The following is a 14,318-nucleotide window of genomic DNA, read 5'->3' as shown; positions in this document are numbered from 1 at the left end:
TTTTGGGCTTGTGAAATGTTTTGAGAAGGCATATGCAAAAAAGAATGGGACATAGAAGGCAAAATGCATAGGCTGCGTGCAACCAAACTCCCAGTTTTTCTCTCCCTATTAGCTTATTGAAGCTTACTGTGCTTCAATCTGGAAAATGCATCTCAAGGCTCTGAAGGAGGGAAAAAGTAAATCCCATAAGTCAAACATTTTTGTCTTCTGATTCGGAAGTGGAGAGCCTTGAGTAACCTTTTTAAGCAATGACATACTTGGGTGGTGAGTATAATGTACTCTGAGAGCAAACAATAAGGGGGATTGCTGCCAAAGATGGCTGCAAGAATCAGTTGTGTTGATCAACATAGCACAGTAGCAATTGAGGTAACTGCCCTCTGAAGATTTGTTGGCAAGATTTTTTTCAGAAGTGGTTGGCCCATGCATCCTTTCTACTGCTGAGAGAGAATGGCTGGTCCAAAATCACTTGGCTGATTTTGTGCCTGTGAAGGACTAAAACTCACAGCCCCCCCCCCCCCCATTTCTATCTGGTGCCTTAATCACTACCCTAAACCTGCGCTTGGTAATAGAGAAGAGGGTGTTAAATAAGTATTCCCTGCAAGTTCCAAATATGTTAGGTATGCAACTGCTTGTAAGAAGGCTGCTGGCATGTTTGGTGCTCCTGTAATTTGCAGTGCAAACTTTAAAAAGCCGCCTCCAGAGAAACTTTGCTGGAGGTCATAGAAGTGTCTTCGCTTTTAAAGTCATTAATCCTTCTAACTATGGTTCAAAGTGTTATCTCCACATACGTTTTATACTGAAATAAAACTAGATGCCGCCAGTAACTTGCCTGACTGTGTAACAACTGAACATCTGAAACATATGAAAGATTTAACTGAAATTATAGTACAGATGTCAGGAATTGAAATTTAAATTTTTGACTTCAGGAGATAGTGTTGATTGTAGATCATTTATTTATTTACTTATTTTATAAATGACTATCCTATCAAATGGATTGGGTAGTTTACAGAAACAATAGTTTCTGTTGATGTTGATGTAGTTTATGTTGGTCTACTTATATTACTCATGTTTATTCTGCAAAATTGGCAAACAAACACATTGTAACAAGTGTAGATAAAAGGACATGTTCTGAACCCCTTCCTAAACATTAGTAAGGAGGCGGTAAACCCCAACCCTAGTTAATTTTGTGCAGCATGATCTGTATAAAGTTTCATCATCTCATTAAAAAAATTATATTGTTTTAAACATTATTAACAACAAAAAAGAAATATTTATAAAAATAGATAGTTTGGAAAGTTGCATATAAGTGTCTTAATAAAACAAGCTGGAATATTAATTATATTGATGCTGTTTAAGCTTGTCTTGAGGACTGGTTTCATTTTATCTTTTCTTAATTTGAAGCTTGTTATTGATAATATTCCAGCTTGATATCCACATTTCTAAATGCTTGGACATTTAGCCATCAAAAAACCATTGCTTATACAGTTGAACTTTAATTAAATTATTAATTTACTTAGAGTTCTCTAGTTAAATTGTTCAGATTCATTCAATGAATTGAATAATTAGAGGTCAAGGAACTATAATATATAGATAATAGGATTTTATATTTGCTTGGAATGAGATGCAGATTTTATTTCGTTTTCTATTTATTGGTGACAGAACAACGTGCATCCTAAGTGAATTTATATATAATAGTGTGTTTGGCCTATGACCATATATTTTAATAAACTGATAGGAAACTATTATTTTATCAATAAAAGAGAAAATAAAATCATAAACTATACTGTTTAAACCAGACTTTGACTACTTCATATTCCTTGGCTCATGGCTGAGAGGTGAATATGTTTGAAAAAGTACTCTACTGGTTTTAAGAATTTGACATTTGGCTGCTTATGATCTTGTGATTTCTGGCTACATTGTTGATGCCCATGTTTTGTGGAAATAACAGTCACACGCTGGCTATGTAGTCAAACTAGTAAGGAATGCTTGGTCTTATTTTCAAGGATTCATGAAAATTGGAAGGAGATGAGAAAAGAGAAGAGGAGGTCAAGACTGTGCAAAAGAAAAAAATTAAAAGTGAACACTCTGAAATTACTGAAGTGCTGCCAAATAAGTTGCATTCCTACATGAAATAAATAGTTAGAATGCGAAAAAAGGGGTCAGTTGGAGGGTTTCAAAATGTAGGTGGCATCTTGAATATAAAGCTTTAATGAACTCAGGGGCTACTTTGCATGTTGACAGGCGGATTGTAAACTCAACTTCCCTGAACTTCTCTGGATGTTTTAGGTACTGTGTGTAAATTATGGCAAGCTATAGACTGTAGATCTATGTCTTGACCCATATAAAAATACTTGGCAATAATTCCTTTACTTCAAGCTGTTGCTGGAAGAGTAGTGTCCTATCAGCAGTCTGGGATTAATCAAACCCATAAATAATTGCAGATGGCAGAATTACTGTAGCATGCGCTCTAAAGCACAAAAATGTTTAAGAAGGAGCGAGTAAAACACTCCTTTGGGGGGGAGGGGGAAAGAAAATAAACCATTGCATTATTAAACTGCAATCTGCATTCAGGTGCTACCTGTACATATAGTCTCTTATGAAGAAGTATCTATTGGGGTTAGAATATGTTATCAATCATTTGGCTTCTTTATATGTATGTGTGTGTGTATGTATGAAGACACACACACACACACACACACACACACACAGAGTCCTTGGCTTATAACAGTTCATTTAGTGACCGCTCAAAGTTGCAGCAGCACTAAAAAAAGTGACTTACGACCATTTTTCACACTGACAACGGTTGCAGTGTCCCCACAGTCGCATGATCGAAATTTGGATGGTTGACAATTGGCTCATATTTTTGAACGTTGCAGTGTCCCAGAGTCATGTGAACATCTTTTGTGACTTTCTTACAAGCAAAATCAATGTGGAAGCCAGATTCACTTAACAACTGCGTTATTAATTTAACAATTGCAATGATTCACTTAATAACTGTGGCACACAAGTTCGTAAAATGGGGTAAAAGTCACTTAACAAATGTTTCACTTAGCAACAAAAATGTTGGGCTCAGTTGTGGTTGTTAGTCATATGTTATATATAAGTAGAGTTATGTATATGTACTATATGTGCATGTATATGTGTGTGTATATACACATACACACATATACATACACACACACACACACAGTGTGTACTTAAAGAGTTCATTTCAGCTCAATGTATTGATTGTTTGGGTGCCAAAATAAGGTATCTCAGGTTAAAATACGGAAGAACTTCAGAATAGGGAGGAGTAGCTTTCTTGGGAGGAGAAGAATTATTGGAATAGTACATATATTTACATCTGAATTCTTTTGTGACAGAAATAGGAAATTAAGTGGAACATTATGAACAACTTGACATGTAGCCAATGCCAACTTTGAATATGACTGCTTTTATGTTGCTGACAGATTATTGTGTTCTCTTTATTTGTTTGTTGTTGATTGACATTCTATCTTCCCATCTAAAATATCTAGTTGAGTCGTGGCTTGGAATCAGCTTCCAAATCTGTCTGGGAATAGAAATCAGAGTTACACATTGAGAGAGCTGTGATTTACTGCCAAGCTCTGGTGTGAAGCCTGACATCTTCCCACAACACTTTGCCATTAAAGAACATTTGGACTGGAAATACCAAGTTGCATAAGTGTATTTCAGATAGACCACTCATGGGACTGGTATTTTGCAATTCCTGATGTTATCGTGGTAAGAAAAAAGTAGTAGTAGAAAAATATAGAAGGTTACCAGTGAAAGATGATATCTTGACATCCCCATGAAACTCTAGAGCACCCAGAGTCAAATATTCTTTTTAGATCAAAGTATATGTAGAATGATTCACTTCAGATATCTTTATATTTGCAGATCTAACAAATTTGCACAGCATGTTCTTTATGGGACAATCTCAAACTAAAGATGAAGAATCTGCGTTGGAAGAATTAAATCTTTTGATTTTTTTAAATAGTTTTTTTAATAGTTAGAATATGCAAATATGCAATTGTTTTAATTGTTCACAAATGCGCAGTTAAACAATTTTGTCACATCCCATGACTTTATTCCTCTTCATTTGAAAAGAAATTTTGGGTTTAAACAGGTCAAGCTGCTATTAAAATATGCTTCATTATTCTATTCTGGATGCATTTACTTATTTACTTATTAATTAATGCTGAAAATTTTAATTTCTGTTTTGTCTACCATATGTCTTTGGGTTTCATGAGTATCTAAATTTAGGGTAAACTCATGGTAGACATAAACAACCAAAATACTTCTTAACTCAAAGAGGAACTCAGAGATGTTAAACATAATATTGCAGAAAATAAACAGAGAATTGTGGTGTTGGAGGAGGGTGCTGCTGGGATAGGGGAGGAGATTAAAGCAATCTGGAAGGGAAATGTAGACTTGGAAAACTTTTTGGCAAAAATAGAATTTGAAAGAATGTCCTTTTTTCTTAGATTCCAGAACCTACCAGAGACAGAAAATGAAGACCTTAAGGATATTATGAGTACAATTTTAGCAGATTATATTAAGAGAGATAAAAAACAGCTGTGGTGGGATATGGATCTAGTCTATAGGATAAATTCAGCATATGCTAGAAGTCATAATGTTCCAAGGGAAGTGCGTGTTAAATTCCTCAGGAAGACCACAAGAGATGAGGTGCTTGGGACCCAAAGGGAGAGACCATTGAAATATAAAGATGAAGAAATTACCATCCTTAAGCAGATTCCAAAAAAGATAAGAGAGAGAAGGAGGAAGTATTCCTCCTTATCAAAGAAATTATACAATAGAGGAATTTGGTTTAGATGGTTATTACCAGAAACAGGATTAAAATTAATACAGAGCAGGAGGCAGAAGCCTTCATTAAAAAACACCTCTCTCTCTCTCCTAGAGGATGAACACAGCGAAGGTAGTGGAAAAGACAGTAAGGTGCAAGATAAGAGGGAGGGGGGCTGAGGCTCCCTCTGGAGACAGGGAGGAAGGAGCAATATCGAAAAGGCTCAGGTCACAAAAATAAAAGTATTTGAAACAATAGCAATTGGTGATATTCTAAAAAGTGACAAAGGAAAATGAATGAACACATGGTTGACAATATAGAACAAGACTTTGTTTTCTGCTTATCTTTTATATTTTGTTTTTAAGGTTGTAAAATTGTGAATTTTGGATGGATTTCTATCACTAGTGTGGGAAATTTTTTTGTATATCCCCTTACCTTTCCCCATAAATGTATAAAAACCAATAACATTTTTGGAAAAAATAAACCCAACAACCAAAATACTTCTTTTCATCCTTTTATGTATGCCAAAGTAGCTTAAATCAGTGTCTGACTTCTCTCTAGATTATGGGTTTGTATATAAATATGGCTATATTATTTTCACAGTGGCTTAAATTGGAAGCATGGCATGACAGACATAGAGGATAAAGATGTAATAAAAATGTAGGTTGTGATAACAATGGAAATCTTAACTACTTTAAATAGGCTGAATATACATCATTTTAATTGTGAGATGAAGTTTATGGATTGTAGACTTATGTTTGACAGAAAGTGGAAAAGATTAATAAAACATACTGTTGGCTGACTTTTGTACCAGCATGGCAATATGATTATTGCTGATGGGGCATTTTAAAAGTCGATTGAATTGAGAACAACAATTAATGTGAATTAGTATCAGTGATGGCTTGTGTCTTTGTTAAGTCTTGTTTCATTGTTGAAGTACAGTTGTGGTAGGGCAGATTTCTTTCAATATGGTGTCACCTAAATGAGCTAGAATTCAAAAATGTGCTGGAATAATGAAATGTCTTTGAAGCTACTGCCCAAAATTCTATTCCCCAAAATGTTTGGATGTGATAATTCTAATCTAGACTTAGAATAGGTTTGTTCTCTGGAAACCAGCGAAGAATGGAGATTAGACATATAAAACCTTGGGTAACTGGAGATGGCCTATTAGGCAACATTCTTTGGAATTCCTAAATTACGCAAAGGTAATATCATCCCAGTGGAGAAATACCTTGTCTGAGATACAGTGATATTCAAAATGGCATGTGACATATCATGTGTTTTATCTGCTTTAGGGAGCTAGTAGATAACTAGTTTTTAAAAAGGAAGAAAATATATAGAGACCATAAATTGACAGTAGAACCAAAGTTATATGAATGAAAAGTTAATGAACAATAGAAATATTTGGATACCTTTATACATAATTGCACATTCTTCTACTATGATATTCCCATTGATGCAAGTAAATATTGGCTGAGTTCATATTACACGCTAAATCATAAATCTGAATTAATAGAATGCAATTGCTATGTTCAGTTAACATATTTATATCCAGTCAGCCAAATTATTTGGGTTTAAAAGATGATTTGTTTACACAACATGTTAATACAATTGCTATGGTAGATTCCCACCATGGCAGATTAACTTTCAAAGGGCAGGGCAGAAAGTCAGGAACAAGATACTGCTTTTATTTTTGTTGGGTGGTAAAAATATCCTACTATAACAATTGTAAATAATAAGGAAACATGAACTTTCCTACAATTATATAACAAGGTACGGTTAGAATTTATTCAAAGTTTTATGAGTAAATAGTTAGATCAATGAGAATTAGTTACAGGTTAGCATAGCTCTTAAAGCAGTTATGTCTTTTTTCAGGCAAAAACCTGAAAAAAAGATATATTTGTTTCAATAAGTAGTTGAATGGAGCTGCTGCACTCATGAGAGTTCTGAAGCACATCAAAAGCATTCATAGTTCGTGATGGAGTCCCCTGAATGAGTTCACATGTTACTGTGGGCATTTTTCCTGTCAAAACTCTTTCATAAATAATCAAATTAAAATCCCATGATATAATAACATAGAAATCTATCTCATTAAACGATTTTGTTTATTTTTATTTTTATTTATTTGGAAACAATATACTCAAATTTGGCACTGAAATTTGGGGACAGTTATGCATTCATTGTTCATACTCTTTGACTAAGTGAAGACTACAGGTAGAAAAAGAAGCCGACAGAAATAGCTGTATTTTCACCATAGTAACTGTTCTCATTTGGAATATAAATTCAGTCTTTTATACAAGTAGCCTTGACTCGCAACACTTCATTTAGTGACCATTCAAAGTTACAACACTGAAAAAAAATGACTTATGACCAATTTTTCACACTTATGACCATTGCAGCATCCCCATGGTCACGTGATCAAAATTTGGACAGTTAGCAATTGACTCATATTTATAACGGTTGCTGTGTCCTGGTGTCATGTGATCACCTTTTGCAACCTTCTGACAATGGGGAAGTCAGATTCATTTAACAGTTACATTGCAAACTTAACAATTGCAGTAGTTCACTTAACAACTGGAAAGAAAGGTCAGAAAATGGGGCAAAATTCACTTAACAAATGTCTCATTTAAGAACAAACATTTTGACTCCATTGTGGTCGTAGGTTGAGGACTATCTGTATATCCACTGATTGTGCAAGAGCCTGAGCTCTTAGAAAATAATAAAAGGAAATCTTGTTGAAGTTATGGTATACAACCTCTCGATTTTCACAGTAGGTAGAAGAAACTTATAGTAATTTTGTTAGATTTACTATACGGTACTAGTATTACATTATAACATTTATATAGTAGTAAATGTAACAGAGTAATACTTTACTGGTTTACCTAGTAATACAATTACATAGTAATATAGTATTATATATAATACCAGAACAAAAGTTAGATAGTATTTTTCTTTATCTTTTTGGAGTCCAAACTCATATAATAGCAAAGAAATATGCTACATACCTGAAGCCACATGGTACAATTTGATGACATCCTATTTTAATTTCATAAGACTTTTTTTGTTCCTGTTGCTGCTGTTCAGAAATACTAATGATAAAAGGATTTAATCAATCCCCCTTTTATTTTTTTCTTAGGATGATCATAACACTTATTATTTTTCACAGGCCTCCAGAGCTGGTATCAAAATACGGTAATATCTCAGAGGGTGTTTGCAAACCTGGGTATGCTTCTGCTTTGATGACTGCCATCTTTCCAAAGTAAGTGACTTTTCCTTTGTAATACCTAATTCTGTTCTCTTATTATAATGTCCTAAATATGTGATGAAATATTTACCTTAATTAAAATGAATTTCAGACCTATGCAATGCTGTTTTAATGATGCAACAATAAATAGGGAACAGTATATGTACATAATGACCACAACTAAATGAGATATTTTTTTCATTGTATACTTACATTCCCATATTTTCTTATCATGTTAGTTGGGGTTTTTAGATTTTATTGTATGATACCATGATTAACCACAGCAGGTTACAGCATCCTCTGCTGATTTTGAAAATGTTAGCTAGAGTTGGATCATGTTTGTGGACTTGACTGGGAATATTTTAAACAAAAAATTATGATAAAAGGCAATGGCAAAACATTTCATATTTTTGCAAGAAAATGGCTGGATCTGTGGGGTCACTAGGAGTAAAGATTGACATTTTCACGGACCATTTTAAATGCTTCTAAAGTGTCCATTTAATTCAACAATGCTATATAGGCTCCAGTGGCGTAGCGTGGGTTGTCAGCACCCGGGGCAAGGCAAGTAATTTGCACCCCCTAACCCGTGGCAACCCACGCTACGCCACTGGACCTGGGACATGAAGGGAGCTCTGAAGCAGCCGTCCTCCTTAGCAAAGCTCGCAGCGCCCTCTATAGGCCCGAAGCAGAATCATTTTCTTCCCTCGGTTCTGGGAAAATAGGAAAAGGAAAGCCCCCGAGGTCTTCACTTGCTCTAATTTAAACGTATCGCGTTATTAACGTCCCTCACCCTGCCCAGCAGTCTTCAAGAGACCCAGATCTGCAGAAGAAAACTTTGGCCCTCTTTCGTGCTCTCGACCCCGGGGAAGACCTGCTCGCGTCTCTTTTGTATTAAACGTGGGAAGCGTTCCTCGGCTTCATTCAATTCAAATTCAGCCTTGAAATACATGCAAGTCAACAGCAGAGAGCTGCGAGTGCAAGCGCGCCCCCCCCAGATGTTGCGCCTGGTGCGGCCGGCCCCCCCTGCACCCCCCACGCTACGCCACTGATAGGCTCGTACAAAAGGATGGAATCAAAAGGATGGTCTTCTAGCTCAGGGGTGTCAAACTCGCATTGTCACGTTGTCGTCACATGAAGTATTGCGATTCCCCCCCCCCTTTGCTAAGATGGAGTGGGTGTGGAGAGCATGTGATGCATCCAGCCCATGGGCCACGAGTTTGACATCCCTGTTCTAGCTAGTCTAATATTGTATTTCATTGTTGCCATCAAGATACCTTTGAAAAAGTTAATATCGGTCAGGAGGTAGTGACACCCTTCAGCTCGTGTACACCATAATGCATCATATTTCATATCTACTGATCATTGATTTAGCCTTCCATCCTTCCAAAGTGGGTAACATGAGGACCCAAATCGTTGGGAGCGATATACTGACTTTGTAAACGCTTAGAGAGGGCTGTAAAGCACTGTAAAGCGGTATATAAATCTAAGCGCTATTGTTATTGCTACATCCATATCTACACCTGAATGATATGGATAGGTCTGTTTCTGATATGGAGGTAACCATTACAGGTTTAGTATTCATTAATTTGACTATTCCAGTGCTAAGGTAAGCCAATTTAACTACCATTTCTGCACCTTGTGGCAGCACATTCTATTCAATTTCTGCACAAGGTCTGTCTATCTACCATTGTCTGTTTAAGAGGCAAGAATTGGTAAAGATTGGTAAAGAGTGCTAAAATTTAATATCATAGGGAAATGTATCTTTCAGGTTCGCAGACACATGCATGGTGCGCACAAACAAATTGCATTTGGGTGGGGGATTGGGTGCGCGTGCGCAGATTCACACACACGTGCTTTGGACACTCGGTCTGGAAAAGGTTAGCCATCGCTGCTATATAATCACATTCAATGTTTTTTTCAATGATTTTTTTTTGTATGATACCAGGTATTATGTGAAAGAAATTGGAACTGATAAGGCAGAAAAAGGTTTTTCATTCATTGAATAGGTTGTGTCAGAAATTAGTGATGCTTTAATGGAGTTGCTATGTTTCCATTTGTTGAATTGAACTTTTTTTTTTAATTGGTAGTTTTTGGTGATTGAGTACAGCTGTGAAAATAACAGCTTTTGAACAGCTTTGTCTGAAAATAAGTCTGGCTTTCTGTGCTTTATGAGAACCTCCAGGCCTATGTGGTTAATCTGCAGTGTAAGGGACCAAGCATGATAAGGGTCTTTTGCCCTTCTCCAAACTTGAAGAAAGAGCCTGAAAGCATTACATACCAGTGTACAATTCTCAGCTGGTGATGTTTTTCCAACATACAATTTCCTTAGGGTAATACTTGCACTACAACCATTTTTGGATGTAGCATTTCTGATCTATGATAGGAGCACATTATATTTTATAGTTTTATTTGTTTTGGTTCCCACCCCCAAGCTTCCTGGTTTTCCTAGTGAACACAGAAACATTTGGATCTGTTGTCAACAAAAGCCCTTTTGGTTCTCTGGAATCTAAATAAATCTATTTAGTGATATCTAGAGATTTTTACTGTGCCTTCCTTGTTGCTTGGTTTTGTCTGCACATTCATATAACACAATTGAGAGCCAGTGTGGTGTAGTGATTAAGGTGCTGGTTAGGATAAGGGAGATCCAGGTTGTAATTCTCCTTGTACAGTACACAAAAGCAGTCGGGGTGATTTAGGATTAGTCCCTGTCTTTTGTCTCTAAACTGAGAAGTTGAAAACATCTAGCTATCAGTCCAAAGTCGAACAGTGTGCGAGACCATCATCCCTATACTTTAATAAAGAGGCCTAAAGTGGAGAGATTAAAGTTGATAACAACAATATTACTGAGGACCACAATAACAGTTGTTACTGAAAACCCTGAGTACCACTTTGTAGACTACAATTTCTCAATCATAAAAGATTCTATTATATGCCCTACAAGCCTTCTCTGATCTGACTGTAATAGCTGTTCCTTTTATAGAGGGATATATAGTGGACAAGACAAATGATGCACAAGATCATAATAGAACATTATACTAGAGTTGCAATTATATTAGAGTTGCAATTTGATGTACCATGTTAAGATATGCAGAATCTATCCTAAATTATATTTATTTATTCTTATATTCCTTGTCATGAGCTTTTTGCAACTTCATGAATCTGATTTTTTTTTCTTTAGTTCAACTTCAGCAAATATTCTTCATAAGCATGAGATGACAGCTGTGTTGCTATAAACGCTCTTTAAGTTCAAAGACTCTTGTTGTCCACACAGATTAACTCAACACCTCCTCACTGAACTAGCAGAATTTGTTACAGCTATTCATTATTTTGGTTAAGATGAAAGTGCCAGCTTGTTATTTTGTTACCCTTGTCAAAGTCTTAAATATCTTTAAAAGAAGTGCAACCATTCATAAGCTTTTCTTGCTTTCTGTTCTCCCATTTCCTACATAGTAATTTGGAGGAAGATTGAATTAATGGTGATGACCCCTTAGCCATAAGTGAATTATGTTCTTATTTGATGACTATGGCAGAAGGAAAAGTAGGAAGTATAAAATATTATCTTTTACTGGCAGATAAATTATTACAAAGTTGAAGATTTACCAGATTCACAAAATGAATAAATAGAGTTGACTTGAAGAATCTTAACTACTTTTTTAAATGCTAGTAAAAGATCTCTTGGGATAATCAATTAATATTTTGATGGTGATGTTTTACAACTCTGTTTATTTAAACTTGCTACATCAGTCTTATCTAGAAATTATATAAGAGCAGAGTATAGAAATAAGCTTTCTATCTCCCACATTAAATGGTTTTCTCAAAATCCTCAAAAGCAAAGATTGTAAGATCTAGACAATGGTATATCATCGGAAAGTTACATATTAATATTAAAAGAACATTACTTAATTAACTGAATCCGGGTGTGGTACATCCATTTTATAATGTTTGTGGGAACTCTTCCTCATTCCCAGTTTAATTGGAATATAGTGTAGATTTATACTATGAAAGATTAGAGGAAATGCAAGGTAAAGTATCCCAAGAACCATTTAATATGATTATAAATAAAGTTATTAATGAGCAATGAGGTGGCCATATTTGTATATGATGCCAAATACAGGCAGTCCTTGACTTACAACAGTTCATTTAATGACCGTTTGAAGCAACGGCATCAAAAAGTGACTTATGACCATTATTCACACTTATGACCATTGCAGCATCCCCATGATCGCATGATTAAAATTCAGATCCTAGCAACTGACTCATCTTTATGACAGTTGCAGTGTCCCAGGGTCATCTGATCCCCTTTTGTGAACTTCTGACGAACAAAATCAGTGGGGCAGCCAGTTTCACTTAACAACTACAGCGATTCATTTAATAACAATGTCAAGAAAAGTTGTAAAATGGGTCAAAACTCACTTAACAACTGTCTCGCTTAGCAACAGAAATTCTGGGCTCAGTGTTGGTTATAAGACGAAGACTATCTATATAAGGGTAGTAATATTTAAAAGAAATTGCCAAATGCATCAAAAGGATCCAACTTGACTGAGAACCTGGGGTTCCAAATAGTCAATGCAATTCAGTGTTAGGAAAAGCAAGTTGGTGAACATTGGTACAATTATACAATAAAGAATATAAGCTGGTAGCAATTGGAATCATGGTGTACGGCTTTATGAAAAAATGAAAATGAAGTTTAGTGCTCAACTGCTATAATGTAGGCAAATTCCTACTTAGAGCCATTAGGAAGGGAATTGAAAATATTATAGGTTTAGGAAAAAAAGAGCAACAAAATATAATTTATCCTCATAATATTCAGAGCATTTAGAACCTGCTAAGTGATTTTAAGTACATAGGAATAAATGCTTGTTTATAAATTGATTGGTGTGTCTATGCCATATTTCAAGATTGGAATATATATATTACATAGTATTCAAGCAAACACAGGCATTTGAGGCCTACATTTATGTGTTTATGTGTTATGTGTTAGTTGCAATGTAGAGGTTTCCTACTGGTCTTTTGTAAGAGACTTATGAAGTATTTCTCTACAGCAAATATTAGACTATGTGGATGTTCTATGAAATACCGGTCAGGGTTTGTTTAGTCTGGAAGGCATAAAAAGAAACTCTGTGATATTATTGTGTTTTTCATTGATGGTTGTGATTGTAAATGAGAAATGCACACCTAACAAGTAGAAAAACATGCCTCACTTGAACTAAAATTTTAACTTGGAAGAGATTCTCATCATTATCTCCTAAAAGTGAAATTTAATCCAGACATATTTTCTTCATTTTATGGCTTTTATGGCCAGAAGCTTCCTGTATTGTTCTATATATCCAGTCAAGCTGATTAAATGACATTCTCAGACAAAAGATACCAATCATGGTTTGACGTATTTAAAATACACTCTGCTTTGTTATGACAAATGGAAGTTCATGTTCTCAAAACTCCACGTTGTTGCTGTGAGATGTTATAAACTGTGTATAAGCATTTCATCTCACCTACCACCTACTCCTAAATTCTAACTTTATCTTGCTTTGCGTGACGTTGAGTAGTTTCATGGAAAAATAGGCCTCTCATCAATTTTGACAGTTTGATAATAATTTACAATTTGGTCTATAGCACCCTGTCCTCAGAACACATATGTTCTTTCTTGTATACTCTGCAGGATCTAGATATTTCTCTTAGATTTCAGTTTTCCCTTCTCCATATAAAAATAGAGAAGTTTAGATGTCCTGACTATGGATATAAAAGGCTTTGAAATATACTTGAAATTTCTAAATGGAACATTGAAGTGCCCCCTAGAATAATATCTAAAGTAACTAAATAATACTTTGCCTGCTTCACAAGACAGACTCTCATTGGGTTATAATCATAATAATAAAATGTTCATGGTACATAACAACATAAACACATAAATAGTACCTTGCTGGATCAGATCCCTGGCCCACCTAGACCAGCAGTCTTTTCTCACAGTGGTAGCCAACTGCACAAGCTAGTCAACCAGTCTCCGAACCAATGGCTTTCAGAAGCAGTCACTGTACAATTAAATCCAATACATGACTTTTATGAGTTGAGAAGACTGTTTTGAAGCCCGCAAAACTATTAGCCAGCATCACATTTAAAATTAATAAATAAATAAATTCAAAATAAAGCATTTTTAATTGCAGGTAGAAATAAATGAATACCAAATACCAAAGTAATGTGTAATGTGTTTGCATTCAGATGCATTCCTCCCCTTTTAAGAAACTATCAAGACTGGGTATGCAATTCAGTATA

At 35.3% G+C, this 14,318-nt stretch overlaps 1 protein-coding gene across 4 annotated transcripts in view; it reads left to right on the top strand.

Moving 5' to 3' along the window:
• Positions 1 to 14,318, top strand: part of ST3GAL3 (ST3 beta-galactoside alpha-2,3-sialyltransferase 3) — a 234,831-nt gene that overhangs the window by 80,714 nt on the left and 139,799 nt on the right. For all 4 annotated transcript variants that reach the window (XM_081946126.1, XM_081946127.1, XM_081946124.1 and 1 more), the window contains one exon: positions 7,971 to 8,063. In XM_081946126.1, coding sequence (XP_081802252.1) covers positions 7,971 to 8,063 — 93 coding nt within the window. The remainder of the gene's footprint in view (positions 1 to 7,970; positions 8,064 to 14,318) is intronic.

Source organism: Natrix helvetica (genome assembly GCF_964273705.1).
Source record: "Natrix helvetica genome assembly, chromosome: 3".
Lineage (NCBI taxonomy): Eukaryota > Metazoa > Chordata > Lepidosauria > Squamata > Natricidae > Natrix > Natrix helvetica.
Note: the sequence above shows the minus strand (reverse complement) of the source record. Positions and strands in the feature narration are given on the sequence as shown.